This window comes from Anopheles moucheti, chromosome X (genome assembly GCF_943734755.1).
Source record: "Anopheles moucheti chromosome X, idAnoMoucSN_F20_07, whole genome shotgun sequence".
NCBI lineage: Eukaryota > Metazoa > Arthropoda > Insecta > Diptera > Culicidae > Anopheles > Anopheles moucheti.
In genome coordinates, this window is record NC_069142.1 from 8,059,653 (window position 1) to 8,079,498 (window position 19,846).

General features: G+C 47.8%; 1 protein-coding gene across 1 annotated transcript in view; it reads left to right on the forward strand.

Moving 5' to 3' along the window:
- Positions 1 to 19,846, forward strand: part of LOC128307435 (Ca(2+)/calmodulin-responsive adenylate cyclase) — a 36,454-nt gene extending 16,608 nt beyond the window's left edge. The window contains exons 3-15 of the mRNA XM_053045280.1: positions 6,087 to 6,468; positions 6,791 to 7,144; positions 7,420 to 8,232; positions 8,302 to 8,583; positions 9,150 to 9,155; positions 9,886 to 10,041; positions 11,476 to 11,742; positions 11,818 to 12,015; positions 12,080 to 12,330; positions 12,400 to 12,754; positions 12,886 to 15,695; positions 15,907 to 16,556; positions 16,630 to 19,846. Coding sequence (XP_052901240.1) covers positions 6,268 to 6,468; positions 6,791 to 7,144; positions 7,420 to 8,232; positions 8,302 to 8,583; positions 9,150 to 9,155; positions 9,886 to 10,041; positions 11,476 to 11,742; positions 11,818 to 12,015; positions 12,080 to 12,330; positions 12,400 to 12,754; positions 12,886 to 15,695; positions 15,907 to 16,556; positions 16,630 to 16,916 — 6,630 coding nt within the window. The 5' untranslated portion in view covers positions 6,087 to 6,267 and the 3' untranslated portion in view covers positions 16,917 to 19,846. The remainder of the gene's footprint in view (positions 1 to 6,086; positions 6,469 to 6,790; positions 7,145 to 7,419; positions 8,233 to 8,301; positions 8,584 to 9,149; positions 9,156 to 9,885; positions 10,042 to 11,475; positions 11,743 to 11,817; positions 12,016 to 12,079; positions 12,331 to 12,399; positions 12,755 to 12,885; positions 15,696 to 15,906; positions 16,557 to 16,629) is intronic.

A 19,846-nucleotide genomic window follows, 5' to 3' on the forward strand; every position in this document is an offset into this window, starting at 1 on the left:
GCACGCTACTCGACGGCAGCTCCTTGAATCGGTAGCGAATAGCTGCAAAGCAAACCTCTCTCAAGTGGCCCGTTTATCAGTCGTTGCCTGTGTTGCCCTCTTCGGACAACTTCTGGAGTGGTATAGGAGGTAGTCCACAAGAAGAAGCGCAACGCAACGCGCGGGTCGCAATAAATCGTGCGAATCGTGCGTGAACTCAGTAAACCTTCCTCCCCTCCTTTTTTGGGTATTTCCACAAATGTTTTCGCAGCTTTTTAGGGGTTGATCCATAAATTTGCGGATGAAACTGACCGAGTACGCGACCCGTCATCACTTCAGCACATCAGCCAGTTGCAGTTGCAATTAGTGACGCGGAGTCCATGCGAAAGGAACTCACCTCTCCGCCCCATTAGGGTCCCGTAGTGTGCTTTTTCGATTTCATTTTGGATTGGATATCAACATTCTTCACATTTCCGGTGAACTGTTGCGGTGCATTGCCGTTCGATCGAAGTACCGCCGTGTTGAAGAATAATTATGAATAAAATCGGGCATATTATCCATTAAGCCCGTGGAGACGGCAACCGTACCCGTAATGCAAAGGATGTTAACTAACGTAGTAACCCACGGTGCGTTGTTGTTGGTGCTGTTCAGCAGTTAAAACGCGGCTTATGTTCAGTGGGGGTGGAAGGTACGGTAAGGGGTTTCGCCTCGCATACTAATGGACACATTTTTTTCGGGTTTGTGGGCCGCCAGGGTCCAACCGTGAAGCCGCGCGACGCACATCGAATCCAAATATATCTCTCTGTGTATCGCCCCCAAGTCGTGTCGCGCTCACACGGTGTTTTGTTTGTCGTCGTTTGCCACCCTCCAATGGGACACGAAATGGGGGGCCCCGAAATGCGTATGCGTCTGGAGAGGAGCGCAAGGGAGAAGTGCGCTTTGGGTGAAGTTTTTGATGTCTGTGTGTGTGTGTGTGTTTTATTCTTCTTCTTGTTCTATCTCAAGCTACGTTGACCAGCCCCGCTCTGATGACCACCGGATCCACCGAGAGATATGGACGATCACGCGTTGGAACCTTTGTGGAATGTTTTACCACCGACGACATCGTGTCTGAGTGTTGTCTTACACACACCGGACTAATCTAGCATCGCTTTGTGTGTGTGTGTGTGTGTGTGCTTGTATTTTCAAGAGTTCGGTGGTGCAGTAAAGTACGGCTCCAATTTAACAAGCCCAAACGGTCCGATGCAGGTCTTCTGAGTCACCCTGTAATGCAATGCACGCAAACGTTTGGTACACACCATCATCAAACGTGATCTTTCCCAATGCGGTCGACCATTTAAACGGTTTGGAGGTCGGGAAATTGACAGTCAACCTCCAGACGCCATCCACTGATTTCTGCTGTTTTGATGTTTCTTTTTTGGCGGTTGGACATCTTTCTGCACGCATGCAATATTATGCAGTCTTTTTACATGGAAGGTAGCTATTTTTAACGGATCACAAGACTTGCCGTTCACCGTCTTTAAAGAGTTGGTTCAGTAGTTTAGAAGCTCAACGGAGGAGGAAATGAACCAACAAAAAACGACAACATCCCATACCGTTTTTAATGAGCCGGTAGACATCCAACGTGGATGAGTGAAGTAAATCCCCAACATCTTTCAACACAGCGCCGGCGGATAACTTTACGGTGCAGTCGATGAGAATTGAAGCTGGTCGAACAATCTATCTTCCCCACAAAAAACATTATTGCCCGGGGCGTTAACATAAAACGATCATAAAAATCTTGGCCGGGCTGTGGTAAATTTGGATCGTCCCAAAAACTTCTAGAAAATGTCATCAAATCACCAACCGAGGCGTGTGCTAACTTTCCCGTTGCGGATGTTCGATAGTGGCGTTGGACTTGTTTGTCAACATCGTGGTGGATTAGATGCGGGTTGTTTTTTTTTTTGGGGTTTTTTTTTGTTTAGAAAGCACTCAATTAACATTCGGCGATCTTGGGGCGCATCCTACTTGGCAATCGGTTTTTTTTTTTTGGGGGTGATATATCGTGCGTAAACAACACACGCATCACAGACATTATATGACTTGCCATGATTGTGAGCGCTTGTGCAATGTATATCAGGCCCATGATGACGCTACTGTTGACAATTGTCACCTCACGAAGGGTTTCTTTTAAACGCAACGGATTTGGTCGTCACCCCTTAGGCTGTCACACTGTGCGGCAGTGGCAAAGTGTTAATTAATAATGCGCGCTTGAAATTGTCTAGCTTTGGACGATAGATTGGACGATGTTCCGCTATTCCGCCGGGGCGCGGTGTCTGTAAAGGTGTGGAGCACGCGGGAAGTGTTTGCGATATCCGCACCAGAAAATGGCTGCAACTCTTGGCGTGAACAGATGATATTCCAGGGGTCGGCAAAGTGCTGTCCGTCAATAGATTTGAACATTTTGAAAGACCTTACAAACAACACTTTATTTAGCTTTATTTTTCTCCACCCCATGCTCCTGTCTGATGAGCTCAGGTTTAGATCGTTTGCCAATTCTCTCTACTCAGCTCTAACGCTGATGCGATGGAATATCGCTCATGTCACGTTTCGGTCTGCTCTTGAGGGGAACACCGTCGCCGTCATTGGAAGCGCGATCATGGAAGCGTTGCCCCTACGGGAATATGCTGACGTGTGGTCTGGATTTCGATGGCGCTCCGGATGTGCTATCTGCTTCTGTGCTGTTTCGTTATGCTGACTGTCGTGCTAACCGTTCTCTTCACAAGATCTCTGTATCTATGTAACACGATACTACCAATGCATATATGGGATTGATCGTCGACATCAACTGTGTCTTTTTTGTCTACACGTTTCAACAAAATTTCTTTGTTCATCTTATCGCAAGTAGTTAATTCTTGAACGGTCAGAACGCTTCCTAAAGTTGCTACATCGCGAAGTCCACCAAACATATTATAAAGGCAGTTGTGTTTAAGAGTTGTATAAAATATAATATTAATCGGGGATGGCAGAGTTTTGTAAATGATTTCCAAAATTCAACTGAAAAACACTGTTCGGAAGTTCGGAGTTCGGAATGTTCTTTAAAATCTCGTTCGAATTGTCTGCTGAGTTGCTTCTACTATCTTGCTCGAATCGTGAAACATGTGCCGACCCCTGCCCATATACGACCGACTGATTGTTTGCCCGTGCAAATCGCGCCTACCCAACCAAGAATTCTAGTGACCCAGTTCATCCCACCGGTTGAACTTTCCCTTCCGCGATATAAACCCCGGTCTAGCTGAACTTCATGGGTGAACGCTTCTCGTCCAGTACGCTATTGTTTTGTTTTGGTTTTGCTCCACTACCGAAGAATAATGTCATCTTCCGCCATTCGAATGAACTCGAGGCTGACCTGCAGACAATAAAGTTGGACACTTTGCCCCGGTCGCGAAGACTTTCGCGTGTCTTTCCGTTTTTCCTGGTGTTTGCACGTCCAAGAGTGACAGGTGCGGGTTCCAGATAATTGACAATCCGGGCTGTGTGCATTGAGTGGCAGAAGATGCAAATATAAATGCCACCTACGGATCTTGGACCACCTCAAAGCCAGTATCAGCAAAAGGGGAAAGGGAACATTCCAATTCTTCCAAGCGAAATTAGTGACGCAATCGAACTGGAGAGTGTCCCTTTTGTGGATTGTCTTCCCAGTGCGCGCTGTGTGTGACATTCAAGCCGACCCAACCGTCAACTTCACGCTGACGGGCCTGTGCTGTGGGTGGCTTTGCATCTTAAAGATGGCCTCCTTTCGTTTCGCTGCCCGCTCTAAACTGGGGGGACATCTTCGAATCGATCGGGCAAAGCGGTGTGATGGAAGCGTGTCAGTTGTGGTGTGTTTTGTGCATTTTCCGTTGCAGAATTTTCCGCACAATAAAGCCATCCCCTAGGTGGGAGTGCGAGACGAAGGCGAAGGCGAAACCGCGTGAGTTGCGACTGAGATTGCACAGCACACCGGGTGCAGTTGTGCTGTGCCGCACATGGTTGCAATTACCGGTTGCCTGGTGGTGCATTATACACCGCAGGGGGGAAGTCATCCCGAAATAGCACCGGTTTCGTTGGTGATGGTCGTCTAATGGATCGTTATACGCCGGGGGGGCGCGGGTCGCTACCAGAAGTGAAGTTTATTGGAGTCGATCGGTTTCAATATCTCCGCACACATCGCGTTGGAAGTGTGGCCGAAGCTAATGTATTGCCGGTTTGGGGGTCTTCGGGAGTCCACGTCCAAGGTCCGACGTTGTCCGACGGCCTTTAGAGCGCTTCATTGGCTGGAGATCCCGTGAGTGCGAAGGTCATATGTCAAACGATGGCTATTTCTTCAATAATGGTGCCCGTATCGTGTTCTCGCCGTCGGCCAATACCGCATCCGGAACGCGTGTCAATTGGTACATCGACACTGAGCGTATCTCATCTCGTTCCGTTAACACACCCCACCCAACATCTTGATAACTGTGATCATGTTTTCCTTAAATTCAAAAACCTGAGAGCTCTGGCGTTTTTTTTTTTCGAGCGCTCCTCAAAAGCTAAGAAAGAAAACCAAAAAAACAATATTACAAAATGCGATCACAGTGCGCGCACACACAACACCAGAAACTGAAAGTGATTCCAACATATATATATATATGTTGTTGTTTTGCTGCGTATTGCTACCTTCCGACCGACCGGCAAAACCAGTTTCGCACGCGTCTCGTATGACGCTAATCGTGCCGCGGGATGCGGGCATCGCCGCCATTGCTACTGCTGCTGCGTCAAAGATCGATGACAGGGCCTGACCCGAACACGTCAAAACCCCTACCCCGCTGTTGGTGTTGTTTCTCTCCTCCGCATGGTGTGGCGTCCGAAGAATCTGACCGGCGCGTTTCAAGAAGGAATTTGCTATTGTACTGCGGGGAGATATGGAATGTAGCGTTTTGTATGTCGCAGATCTCGTCACCAGCGTGTGTGTGTGTGTGTGGATGCCTACGGCATTCCTTTAGCTGGATATTGATTTTTCAGGTGCGATTTTCTGTTCCGAAATAATTCATAAGCACGCTGTTGCTGTTTGCGTCAAGGCGGTGTAATTAAAACAAGTCCGCACCGGGGAGAGTGGGAGGTAGAAGAAGGGTGGCCAGTAGGGTGAGGGACTTACGATTCCCACCGTTTGCAAGCCTGGTGGTAACACACGCCGAGGAAGTAATGGATTTTCATATCTTAAATCCGCCCCAAAGGTAGAATTTATTGGAGAAGTTCCGGGAATGGTGAACTTGACGTTTGTTTCAATCATAACTTTACCTTAATTTGAGGTTAGGTTACAAACAGCACCTATCAAAGGGAAGCTTACATATGCAAATGGAAACGAGGAAACGGGGTGACTCGCGCTAGAACCGGTTGTAAATATGAAGCCCCCCTTACCCTGGTGGTGATCTTCCCTGCTTCCATATCTTCCCAGCAGTAGTAGCCGCCGTCCGATGTGATCTGTGCTTTTGATGTTTGGACGCTTTTGCACATACGTCATGCACACGGGCTTCGCTTTTCTACCAATGGTAACAGAGGAACCGGCTAATAACGGGTTGTTTAATTGGTCCTTTTCGCGCCCGGAAGCATATCATTTCACGTTTTTGGGGAGACGCTAGACGCACTCTTCCAGCTTCTTTTAGACGAGCGCTTTCCAAACTGTGCGTTCTTTCGAATTTCGGATGCCCCCCGTTGGCCTTTGAAAGAACAACACACCACTTGAGCGGTGTCGCTCGCACCGACACTTGAGCAGAAATTGAAACAAACAAATGTTGGCCGCGCGTTTGTGCGTGAGATTCATCCTTGAATAGTCTACCAGCCTGCCGGACGTTGCGGAAATGAAGCTTCATATCACATCCGCAGTAGAAAGCAGCAGGTTGGTGGTGATGTTATATTTTCTTTCGCCCAATGCGTGTCTTCTCACTGTTTAGGTTTGGACTGTCTTGCTGTGGATGGGTGTGCACAATGGCCGAACTTTTGACTGGTGAAGTGTGGACGTTACATTGCGAGCGGGATATAAACGACGTAGACGAGTTGTGTCACTCACGCTGATTTTTTGTCTGTTTTTCTCCAATTCTACTTCACAGGCGATTTGGGATTATCCTAGCATTAGATTAAGAAGATATAACGCTCAATCTCCAACCTTGTGGACGACTCCTGAAAGCCAGTCGTCATTAAACGCAACACAGCTAATTGATATAGTACGCACGGCAGTGTACAACACCCAGGCACCGATATTGGACGCAGCAGGAAATTAATCCTTCCAGGATGGATCATGCGGTGCATGCGGCCCGCGGCCGGCCGTGGAACAAGCTGCGCTTCGAAAACAACGAACTGGAAAGTCTGTACCAGCGCTACACGCTCAAACTGCAGCGCTTCTCCGTCACCGGTGTGGTGGCGCTGGTGGTCATACTTTGCGGCGTTATGGGTGGACTTAGTTTAGGCTACAATCAAGCACCGACACTGCACGTGAGTATCGAAAGAGCCTCGTCGAAGATGACGATGATGTTGCGTGTCGCGTTCGACAATCACCTCATCTCTCCTACACATTTACATCCATTCGGACCTCCGGCACCTGGCGACGTGCTTGGAAGTTTTGTAAATAAGAGTAGCCGTTTTGTTGAATCCGTACAAACAACATTACGGCGGTGTATTTTCGAACCAACACCGCACACAGCACACTCGAACACATCGCGCACGTTGAACAATTAAAGCAAACGAAAGAAGAACAAAATAACTTTAAATCAAAATTGATTTTTTCACCTCCGCCGTTCTTCTCTTCCTGTTGCAGAATGTATTCAACACCTTCATGTGTTTACTGTTTACGGTGGTGCTGGGACTGTTGCAGTTTCGGCTGATTCGCGATTCACACCTGCCGTACCTGTGCTATGGCATCCTGTTCTTTACTGCCGCCTTCTGCTTCATCTCGATGCCGACGGTTGGCATCGTGTTCCCGGTGGACACGCGCGAGGTAATGGCGGAAGGCGTCTGGCAGATTGTGTTTGTGATCTTTCTTTCGTACGCGATGATGCCACTGCAAATATGGGAGGCCGCACTGTTCGGTCTGATACTGCCTTCGATACACATCGGTCTTACCGGGTATAACATCTATACGGGCAACTTCCAGTATCTCGCTTACCAGCAGGTTCGTACCGGTGAACGTATGTTAGTGTTGGATGAATCTGATTCAGATAAATTGATCCATATGAATATTTGGAAGAATCTCTATTTAAATCCTCAAGGATTGATGAATCCTCAAAGGTTCAGCAATCATCCAAGATTCATATGAATGACTTTTCGAAAAAGATTCATTAAGGACAACACTAATCCACAACAATGTGGTTTGCATAAACGCCTAAAGTTATGCAAGGATAAATTTCCACTAGTCTTCTATTACTATTTTTGCTTGTCTCGTTGTAGTTGGCGGCCAATATGATAATCTTCATGGGAGTAAATGTGGCCGGCTTCGTGGTGAACGTAATGATGGAACGGGCCCAGCGCCGTGCCTTCCTGGACACGCGCAACTGTATCGCGGCCCGGCTGGAGATGGAGGATGAGAACGAGAAGCTGGAACGGTTGCTGCTCTCCGTACTGCCGCAGCATGTCGCGATGGAGATGAAGAACGACATCCTGTCGCCGGTCGAGGGCCAATTTCACAAAATCTACATCCAGAAGCACGAGAACGTTAGCATCCTGTTTGCGGACATTGTCGGCTTTACCGTGCTGGCGTCGCAGTGCAGCGCGCAGGAGCTGGTGCGCCTGCTGAACGAGCTGTTCGGACGGTTCGATCAGCTCGCGCATGATAACCATTGTCTGCGCATAAAGATCCTTGGCGATTGTTATTACTGTGTGTCGGGGATACCGGATCCGCGGGCCGACCATGCACGGTGCGCGGTGGAGATGGGGCTGGATATGATCGATGCGATCGCATCGGTGGTGGAGCAGACGGACGTGATACTGAACATGCGCGTCGGCATCCATTCCGGCCGGGTGCTTTGCGGGGTGCTTGGGCTGAGGAAGTGGCAGTTCGACGTGTGGTCGAACGATGTAACGCTCGCGAACCATATGGAGAGTGGTGGCGAACCTGGTCGGGTGCATGTAACGCGCGCCACGCTGGATGCGCTCGGTGGGGAGTACGAGGTGGAAGCCGGCCACGGTGATACGCGTGATTCGTACCTGCGGGACAATGAGATCGATACGTACTTTATCGTTCCACCGGCCCATCGACGGAAGGTACTGTTAATGCATTTTATGTTGGATTTGGCCCGAATTTTAATTGCAACGTCTTTTCCTTTTTTGCAGCCACTGATGCTCAACACGCTCGGCGTTCGTTCCGCACTCGGGGCCGCCAACCGGCGCAAACTTTCCTTCCGCAACGTTTCCAACGTGGTGGTGCAGCTGCTGCACACGATCAAATACTCGGTCCCGGTACCGTTTTCCCACATGGCCACGGGAGGCGCCGGTTCACCGTATCCGAGCACTAGCGGCGGTGCTGGTAGTAGTGGCGGTGGTCCAGGATGTAGTGGAGCGGGTGGTTCTAGCGGTACCGGCGGTGGTCTCTTTCTGGACAAGAATGCACGCAAGGTAATCTTTGACAGTTGCGATCACATCCTTACAGCTGTTGGTTTGTTTTTAGGCGCACACCAGTTCCGATCCGGGATCCATGTTGTACAGAACCGTTCGCAAAATTCCGTCGTGTGTTGTGTCAACCCTTGGATGATCTCGCATCCTCACCACTGATGTCGATCAGTTATACAAACCCCGAATGATGCAAAGAAGAGGCTAAAACTGTCAATTCCAAAGCCTTCAGTCTGCGGAGATAATTTTTGTTTGCATGTGTGTTCGAGTGTGTGTCCATAGTGGTGTGTAAATCTTTAGGTGTCCGTTATAGTTGCGAGCCACGATTCCCTGTCCTTCTGTTTGATGTTGTATACCTTTGTGTGCGTGTGTGTGTGTGTGTTATTTGTGGTCGTTATTCCCCAATTTCCAATTTCTCTCCAAGAAAAAAAAACCAACATTCTCTCTCTCGTGGGCATATTAAAAACAAATTCCCTTTGTTAACCTATTACTGCGTGACACCCCATCCCTTAAGTGTAAATATTGTATTATGTTTATTATGCTTTTTTTCTTTCTCTTCTCTTTAATTTTAGGATCCGGTAAGTTCCGGCAAACTTTCATTGTAAATCGTAGCAAAGCGTCATACAGTAATGCATAAAGTACACAAAACACCACGCATAACGTTCATATGAAGGCGCGCCTGTAACGAACATCCTCCCTACCCTTTCTCTCTCTCTCTCTCTGTCCTTGCACCCCTTTTTCAGGTTCTATACCTCTTCCCCTGCTTATGATCCTTTCTATCGCATAGTTTATAGGTTATCATTAGAAGAGAGAAAAACTTATCGCTTGATTCTTGCTTGATGTATGGAAAATGTTGTAAAATTATCGTTAATTCTGATATTTAAATTAGTCAACCCAACATCCCGGTACAAAACGATTGGTCTTTGTTTGCGGAAAAGAATGCAATTCGGTTTTGCAAAAAAAGTGAGCGAAAGTTTTCTTTTCTCCCCACCCTTTGAAAAAGATATTGCAAGTTAACGCATGAAATAGTGGGCTTTAACACACGCAATTGTTATTTGGGAGGGGGCTATCGGTTAGGTCGAAACGCGTACACAACAGAGCACACCAAAAAAAAATAATGCACTCCGCCACAAGGTACCATCCAACCCATCCGTATGCCACAACACAACCCACAACATTTTGCCCACCCAATGCGCTCTGCCATCTCTGCCCCGTTTGCGCTTCATTTAGTGACCCCGGGCACGTGGTCCCGATCGGGTTTATTTGCTTTGTTCGTAATCGTAAACCCGTCCACCCGAATACCCGCAGGTACTCCACTTGCAGCGCATCCTGCACGCTAGCCCGTATCCTGCCGTCGCCAGGGCGGGTTTCGCTGGCGTTGGTAGTGGCGCCGGCGTCGGATGTAATACCGGCACCGTCGATTCCAGGGTTTCGCTCTACGAGTCGGAGTTGAGTGCAACAAACGTGAGGAATACCGCTTACTATTAAGTTGTTTATTTTTCTGCTTTCTTTTCCACTCTCTCTCTCTCTCTGTAATTTTCTGTTTACTCTTTCTCGTTGCCCGCGTATATTAAAAATACCGCGTATTCGCTCACTTTCCTTTCGCTATCCCTTTTGTGGCGTTTTAGTTTTAGTGTCCAGTGCGCAGCATAGTGTTATTTTTCTCACATTATTTTAAATATTTTGTATTTGATTTTTGAGCGTAATTTCGAACAAACCAGAAGCGTTACAGCTTTGCTTGAGAGCAGTAGCGATTTTTCTCGTGTTTTTTTTTAAATTAAAACTAAATGCCTTTTGCCAAACGCCTCGGACGTCTTGCTTTTGAGTTGATTAATAGAACTTTCTTCGTTTCGCTCCCATCTCTAGCAAATCATTGTTACTAGGTTGTTTTTGTTTTCCTTTTTTTACGCACATCCCTCGCGAAACATTGCTCCTTTTCTATGTGTTTGCACACTTTATATCTCATCCTTACATTGTCCCAACGCTGGTTGTTCTTCAAGCTCCTCATCTACATGTTTTGTGGTCCACCGAACATCTAACTTCATTAGCGTACCTCTTTATTCGAGTCTGATTCGCATCTTCACCCTAAGGGAGGTTTCGTTAGTGTGCACACAAATCGCAGCGATCGTGTCTAACAATTGGATGGGATTGGATGAGAAGATAGGTTGAAAAATGGTTCTGATTCGATGACCCGACTGTGATAACACGTTCAACGATTAACCTGCAAATACGGTACCTCAAGAAAGCTTCGTCCAATCGTTTATAAATTATATTATTGGTACAGCAATTGATCTCCACTCTCCTGAGGTACTGTATCTCCTCTGTACGTCCATTCCGTTCGTCTTATACATGCTGCATGCTATTCGCAATCATGATCGTGTGACCTGTTTTAACCGGTTAGATAGACGCAATGTTACATGTTGTTAGTGTGTTACCTTTTAGACTAGCAAATCTAGCTACTAGCTGCACGTGAGAACGGAACGCATCGAACGCATGCAGCAGAGGCAGCAAGTGTGTGTATTTTTGTTTGTGTATGTGTGGGGTACTGACATGGTGTTGTAGTGTGGTTCGGGTTGATTTAGTGTCTGTACATCATTGGGAAACCGCTCTAGAGTACAGTGACGTATAAATGACGCGCTATCATGTAAACTAATTCCGAACGCAAAAACCGATGCCGTGCCATCGAACAAACACACGTATCCTGCACCCTCTATCCAGGACCGATGTCGATTTGGTTTTTTTTGTTTGGTTTTTGGTTTGTTTGTGGCCGAAGCGAGTAATAGCCTTTTGGAAGAAGTTCTGTTTTGTTTTGGTTTTTTGTCATTATTTCCCTCTTGCACCACTATGCAACCCACAGTTACTAACTTGATGCGTTATTGTTTTCCACGTTTTGCACAGAACAAGGTGACGGACAAGTTTAAGCGACCGTTCAAAAAGCGCCATTCGAGCGTTTACCATCAGCCGACGAACCGCGTCAACAAGTTCCTGTCGCAGGCGATCGAGGCACGCAGCGTCGACCGGGAAAAGTCGGTGCACGTGAAGCGCATTTCGCTGCAGTTTCGCGAGAAGGAAAAGGAACGCCAGTACCATCAGGACTTTGATCTTGGCTTCACAACAGCGATGGGTTGCAGCCTGCTACTGCTTATACTCAGTGCCGGATTGCAGGTAAGGGGATTGCGATCGTGGGTTTGTTTTTCCGGCGGAAATCTTCTCATTCAATGTGTTTTTCACCACGTACAGATATCGGCACTACCGCGCACGCTTATTCTGCTACTATTGTTCCTAACGGCGTTCGTGTGGATCAGCGCCATCCTGATGCTGCTGCTCGCGGTGCGACTAAAGTGGATCTTTTGGGACTTATCGCAAAGCTTCTCACTGCGGCTGGCCATCACCATTTTCACCATCGTGCTGCTTTACTCCGTCGGTCAGGTGAATGTGGTATGTAGTAGAACGGCGTGACACCAACACGACGCAACCCACTAACCGTTATTCTCTACGCTAGTTCACCTGCCTGTCAGATCATCCGTGCACGACAAACTTCACCACCAAAAGCGTCCCCAGCATGGAATCGCTTGGACCGGCGGGCTCGAGCGATATTCTCATGAGCGCGGGAGAGTTGCACCGTAACGAACCGAACCTCTGGACCGGACAGCATCAGCCGCTTAATAACTACAGCCATAGGAAGTGTGCCCTTCCACAGTATATTGCCTTATCGGCTGCTTATTCGTTCCTTTCCGTTTCGGTCTTTTTGCGGTGAGTCTGTTCGACCGAGCGGTACCATCAACACTCAAATTTGTTAATCGATTGTCCACTTCCCCCCAGACTGCCGATACTGATCAAAACGGTCCTGGTAACGCTGATGGGACTGGTGTACTGTCTGTTCATCGAGTTGTCGCATGCGAACATCTTCGACTGTTACGATCAGCGCGTTGAATCGGCGATTCCGCTGCACACGATCTCGGTGGCACGCATTCTGATCTTCATGATCGCCATCCTGGCCCATGGGCGGCAGGTCGAGTGGACGGCACGGTTAGATTTCCTCTGGCAGTTGCAGGCGTCGCAGGAAAAGAAGGAAATGTCCGTACTGCAGCAATCGAACCGGCGCATACTGTACAATCTGCTACCGTCGCACGTAGCCGCCCACTTCCTCGACAATCAGTTCGCCCGCAGCAACATGGTAAGATCGGAAGAGTTTCCATAGTGTGTGTGGGGGTGGTTATTGCGGTTTGTTCTCGAGTGGGCTAGAGACCGGGGGATGGTTGCGTTGTGTAAACCCTTGTAAGAACGGTGCTCTTCTCATTCCACCAGGCGACCATGCGACAGGATTTGTATCACCAGAGCTACAGCAAGGTGGGTGTCATCTTCTGCAGCGTACCGAACTTCCACGAGTTCTACACCGAGCTGGACGGTTCCAACCAGGGCGTGGAGTGTTTGCGACTGCTGAACGAAATCATTGCCGACTTCGACGAGCTGCTGTGCGAGGAACGGTTCCATGCGATCGATAAGATTAAAACGGTCGGCAGCACGTATATGGCGGCCGTTGGGTTGATCCCGGAGCATAAGATGCTGCCAACGGAGCCGGGTTCGATGCGACGCCTCATGACGGCGCTGATCGACTTCGTGAAAGCGATGCGGGTTACGCTCAAGAACATTAACGAGAATTCGTACAACAACTTTATGCTGCGGGTTGGCGTTAATGTGGGCCCGGTTGTGGCGGGCGTTATCGGTGCCCGGAAGCCACAGTATGATATCTGGGGTAATACGGTGAACGTGGCGTCTCGCATGGATTCGACCGGCATTCCGGGTTACACGCAGGTCACGCAAGAGGTCGTCGATAGTCTGCAGGGTTCACACTTTGAATTTCGCTGCCGTGGACAGATCAAGGTGAAGGGTAAGGGCGATATGGTGACGTACTTCCTGTGCGAACAGAACGAGCAGCATTTATTCGCTGCCGGACTGGGTACGAATGGTATTGCGAGTGGTGCTGCTAGTATCGTACAGCAATCGGTTGATGCGGTCGGCTCGACGGCCGTGCTAGCAATGGTCGGAGCCACGGGCAATGGTACGGGAGACACTGGTGGAAGCATCGGTGGTGCCGGCAATGCGTCACTCGGTCGTGACCGAGCTGGAGCAGTCGCGCTGCATCAACAGTATATGATGGGTCCGAACGGGAATATGCCCGGGCTAGTGCAGCAACAACAGCAGCAACAGCAGGGTTCAAACTATCAGATGAAGCAACGTTTGGAGTTGGAAACGGCAACCGGCAAGAATGGGCGTTGGCAACACGATGGAAGCTACAGCAGCAAGAAGGAAAGTTACAACTTCCTCGAAAGTCCCAACCTGCTTCACCAGCAACAACAACAGCAACAACAGCAGCAGCAACAGCAGCAGCAGCAGCAACAGCAACAGCAGCAACAACAAATGGCTCAAAATCAACAGCTGCAGATGAAACACCTGCATAATCAGGGGCATGTGTCGAAGAATGCGATGCAATCGTTCCACTACCCACAAGCGTATTCAAACCCTGCTCAACCACCACCGCAACACCAGCATCAAGCGAAGGGTGTTTACAAGCAGCACAACAACATCAACAACAATCACATCATGAGCAGCGGTTTTCTTGGTATGGAAAACTACGGCAAGCGTAACTACGACTATCATCATCACGTACAGCCACAGCACAAGCAGCAGCAAGATCAGGCAGTGACCGGTGGGCATGGTGTACAGCTGCCCACGGCAAGCTACAACATACGCGAGAACTTCAACATAATCGAGAACCCGAACGTAACCGACCTGGATGAGAACAACTTTAACCACCATCAGCAACTTCTAGGGCGGGATCATCTGAATAACGGACACAAGATAAGGAATCATCACCATCACCACCATCACCATGGTGGTCAGCAGCAGGAACACCACGGTCCGGTGGCCAGTCACAATCCGAACAATCGTGGTGTATATGCGACCGCGTCCGAGAATGAACCACTGCTCGGTTCGGCTTCCGGTGCGGGCGGTATCATTGGCAATGCGGTCATCAAACCTATCCAGCAGATCCAACAGCAACAGCAGCATCAGCAACAGATACCCATGTACGAACCGCCACGATATGCCACCACCTCATCCGTGTTTCCGCATGCGATCTCTGGCGCACAAGGATACACTTACGGTATGTCGCAGCCCGGTATGGTGCGTCATCAGCAGAGCCAGCAACAGCAGCAACCGCATCATCATCACAGCAAGCAGCAGCCCTATAATCATCAACCGATGCAGCAGCAACAGCAGCAGTACGGCCACCACAACCACCATCATCACAACCATCATCACCAGCAGCAGCAGCAGCAGCAGCAGCGGCAACAATCAGCCGCTGCGCTGAAGCAGTACATTAAACCACTACCGAAGTTACCGACGGAGTTCGACGAATGCCGTGAGTTATCCTCGACGGATGATCTCAGTTCACGGCCACACTCACCGTCGGTGAGTTCGTCCGACGAAAGTTACTCGAAGACGACGGAGGGTGAAGACTTCGACGGTGAGCCACACTCACCGTTGCCGGTCCCGTCCGTCTTCAATCCCGGTGCGAACGTCGGTAACCCGCTCCAGTATCTGTACCCCTGTGACATTCAGGTCGATCCGACCTCACCACCGAAAATGAGCCCGATCGATTTTGGCAACATGCACGATTTCGAGGTGACCAGCACGACGGCGGAAACGCAATCATCGTCCGCCCACAACAAGGGTGAATCGTGCAACAGCTTCGAGTACCACGAGAAAGGTCCCGCCTATCCAAAGTCACCCTTCGAACGCGAGCTGCAACGGCGCATGAACGAATCCCAGTCGCGCCCAATGCTCGCACAGGTGTCCGTTGTTAGTGGTGGTGCTGATGGACAGAATGCCCCGAATGGGGGAGAAATGGGCCGCGAGGAGAACCAACCCACCGGTGTAAAGGGTGCTAATGGTAACGGGTTTGAGCAACAGCAACAGCAGCAGCAATCGAATCTTGACGGTTCACTGGAACGAGTGAGAAATGTAAACAATATTCTCATCGCCAAGCATCCCGGCACACTGGAAGCGATCAAGGAGGCAACGCGCAACAAAAATCCCTCAGAATCGAGCCATCTGTAAGTTGCCGTTTAGAAGTACAAGAAATAATTTAAATTAAGAGACGACACTCAAATGATTTATAAATCCTCAGAGATTTAGGAATCCTCATACATTCATTAAGAAGAGATTATTAAAGACTTTCTTCAGCTTCATGAATCTGAATCAGATTCACCCATAATGTCTTACCTTACATACCATTTATTTTGGTTTGTTTTGTTACTTTTTCAGACAAACTTCCGACACGGAATCGTGTGAGATTATCCATGATTATCGCAAGAGCGACCTGAAGGGTCGAATGCAACAGTCGCTTCCGTACCAGCAGCAACAGCTTAACCAAATGCAGCAGCAACACCATCGGCATCGAAAGTATCATGCGACAAAGTCAACAAATGAAACTTCCTCCAACATCGAGGCGGATGAGGATATGCGCAGTGTGAGTGACCACCACTACCGGCGGCGTGAGCGTGAACTGGATCTAGCGGACGGTCAGCAGCATGATGATGAGGAGGAAGACGAGGATGAGGACGATGTTGATGAGGAGGAGGGCCAGGAGGAGGATGACGAGGATGATGATGAGGAGGATGACGAGGAAGAGGAGGATGATGATTATGATGACGAGGAGCGTCGATTGAGGGCGAATCGACAGCAGCGGGCTCATGAGCGGCGGGAGCGCTGTATGAGCAACTCGGAAGGTACGGGTTCAGCGAATCGCAACTACATTACCGACGAGCTGAAGTATGGTGCACCGGTAGAGCGTGAGGGTAGTGGTGGACGGGACAACAACAGCTCCACGCATCACAACCATCAATCGCTCGATTCGAATCCGGTCGAAAGCCAATCCGAGTGGAGTGATGACGAATGCCGGGAGGAAGCCACAGGTACATGGGGGGGTTTTCCTTTCTTTACCCTTCTGCTCTAAATCTTACGCAATGTATGTTTTAACACTTTTAGGTGGAGCGGAGAGTACCGGCTACATTACCGACGAGCCGGGGCTGGAAAACATATCCCTGCTAAACGAGGCCGGTCTTACGGACGCGGAAGGCGCACTGTCGGATGTGAACTCACTGTACAACGCGCCGGATGTGGACGATACGTCCATCTCGTCCCGTGCGAGCAGCCGTTTGCTCAGCCTAGACTCGCTCAGCGGGTTGTACGATTGTGATCTCGACTCCCGGCACGAGATGGCGATCGTGAGCGCGTCGCACAAAATCACCAACAAGTTTGGGCCGATCGGATGAGAGCAGCAGGCACCGGAGCGTGGACCACCGTCACGGCACGGTTCACGCCCTCCACCGCCGCCAGCATCTCCGGCACCGGTACCTTCATCCTCATCACCACCACCGTCTTTTTCGCCGTCGGTTGAAACCCTGTCGGCACCGAAATCGCCACTAAATCCGACGTAGAAAGGAACATTACACACACACTCTCTCCTCTGAAGGAGAGATTCACATTTTTTTTTTGAGTCATTTCAGACATTTTGGGTCTTTGTTTTGATACGTTTGCAAACACACGTGGGAAGAGAAAACGGGGTAATTTACTGTGTATCGCTTTAATTAAGGTACAAGGACTATTTTGAACTTGGAATTGAACTAGCAGGTATTGATCGTCGGGGAGTATGTGGTATTAGCGATTACAGTTGCGGGGGAGTGTTACAAAAACTTTACTCTTGTGTGCTCTCCGTCATCATCCGTACCATGTCTCTGACTCTCTAGCAGTGCTCTTCTTCCTTTACCACTTTCCCTAACTGTAACACTTGCCTTAGAGTGCTGACTATTTTACTGGTCCAGGCTCGAGACGATAGAAACCTTATCCGTGCTCCCAGAGGAAAAACGAAAAACAAAGAAAATAGCAGCTTTTGTGCCATAGAACGTTGCGCGCATCACATTCCATCGGCCATTTTGATACAGACGGACACACAAATTGAATCTCCTCGAAAGGCAAACTACTAGCCTTAAAATTGTGGCCTACTTATCGCGTGTGTTGAAAGGTCCACGTATTTCTTCACTAACCCCTCCCAAAATATGTTTAATTTTCCTTGGTATATGCACAAAATGTCGTCCCACAGCATCAATCGTGTATTTCGGTGTTTGGTGTTCCCTGATACGCCATTAAAAAAGGAAAACAATCTCTCAAGTTGCGATATGAAATCGTATACTAATATTGAATTATAGTAGCTATAGTGTGGAGCGAGAGAGAAAGAGATAGGGGGAGAAAGGGAAAGTGAGCAGCAACGGAATGTTCTGATGATGGCGGACAGTAAGATGGCTGCAAAGCGGCAGAATGTAATCTCAATTAATGCTAATCTCACTCTCCCTTCCAACTACAAACCCATAAGCAAAGGTGATCCCTCACACACACACACACGGACCTAAGATGTATCAGTGTGATATGTGAGTTTAAGCAAACGGGGTGGTGTAAGGTACAAGGGTAGTGTTTAGAGCATAAGTATTAGCATGTATATCTGTACAAACTAAGCCGGTTAGCGCGTAATGTACACACACCGTGATGTTTCTTTTTTTCCTCTTTTTTGTCGTTTTCCTTGTTTGCGTTTTTTGAAACTTAAAACGCAAAACTTTTTCAATCTTCTAAAGACCATATGTACATTTCTATCTTATTTTTTGTTGTTTTGTTTGGCCTCGCTCTTTGGTATTCTTCATTCATATGGTGTATATTGATAAGGTTCATTAAAAACCCTCCCACCCAACCCTAACAGACACTCCCGCAACCTAAGGGGTGGTTTGTTTGTAAATTAAATCTCCATTCGCAGAATGTTGCTAATAGAAACTATGTTGGTGCGAGCTCAGTAAGACTAAACAAAAACAAACAAAGCAGTGTAGTTTACTATACATAGATATTTATATGTAGCCTGGAAGCGGTAAAGCGAAAGGCACCCAGGACACACAGGACACACAAACAAACTCTCAGATATGCTTTTTGGACTATTAGAATCAAATAGAATTAACAAAAATACACACACAACAAACACAAGCGTCGCTTAGAAGCAGACTGATCGCCTTTTTCTGATTCGGTTTCATTGAACCAGTATCTGTCAGCTTTAATGTTTTTTTTACGTTTTCCTAACCTCAGCACGCCTTCTTCGCTCAAATGCGTGTGCTCGGGGTGGTGTAACACCCTCACACACCCTCACGCGAGAAAGGTTCACGAACCAAAACAAAACTATTGACAAAGGGCTGCAGCGTTTTTGGTTGCTGTAGAAATCGAAACCAAAACGAAATATGGACACAGATAAAAGCTCGTTTTTTTGTAACTATTATTTATACTTCACTGGATACGAATAAAAATTGTCAATATCATTGCCATAAGCGCTATGTGTCCGTTAGCAGTTGCGGTTGTTGCAAAGAGAAACAGCTTTGAGCGGGTGCGTGGTCGATTTTCCGCGGGGACCATTTTCCACGATGTTGCCTACAATAAACATTTGCACGCGATATTGCACACCAGCTTGTGTGCAATTGCAATTCATTATTGTGTACAACATTTGGCGCTGGAAAAGGAAAGAGCGAGAGAGAGTGAGATAGAGAGGGAGAGGAATAGAAAAAAAAAACAGAAAAGGGCTTTTGCAGCTAAATAAAGAATTAAGTGCGTCTGCTTGCCGTAAGCGAGAATGAATCAACAAACTATCCATCTGTCCCGTTTCGTGTAAAGCCAGCAGTATAATCTATTGCGTTCGGCTCTTGCTACACTGCACACAAACACTGTTCTATGTAAACAAAAGTTGCAGCTCCCTAGAGGGTGTAAGGTGGCAATGGTAATTTTGTTTATTTATAGAGCTCGACATTCACTTTATTAAGTCAATGTTTTACAACCATTTTTATCAGTGCACATTCAAGTATTTATTAACACTTCAATTTTTAATTCATTTTATATATTACAAAAAAATGAATAACACAAACAAGCTGAAGAATTAACATTCGTATTTTAATTTAAAATATAAGCTTAAATTATCGAAAAACTTTTGATAAAAATTATAAACTAAAGGAGTTGAGAGCAAAAGTATGTCTGTGTAAGATTTAGGCAGCCAGACCTTAGTTATATCGTTTTTTTTTATTTTTTAAATTGAATAGTGGTGTAGGTTTACAAAATGAACTTAAAGTTTGTGGATTCTGTACGTTAAACAACAATGAAATAAATGGCTACTAAATAACAAGTA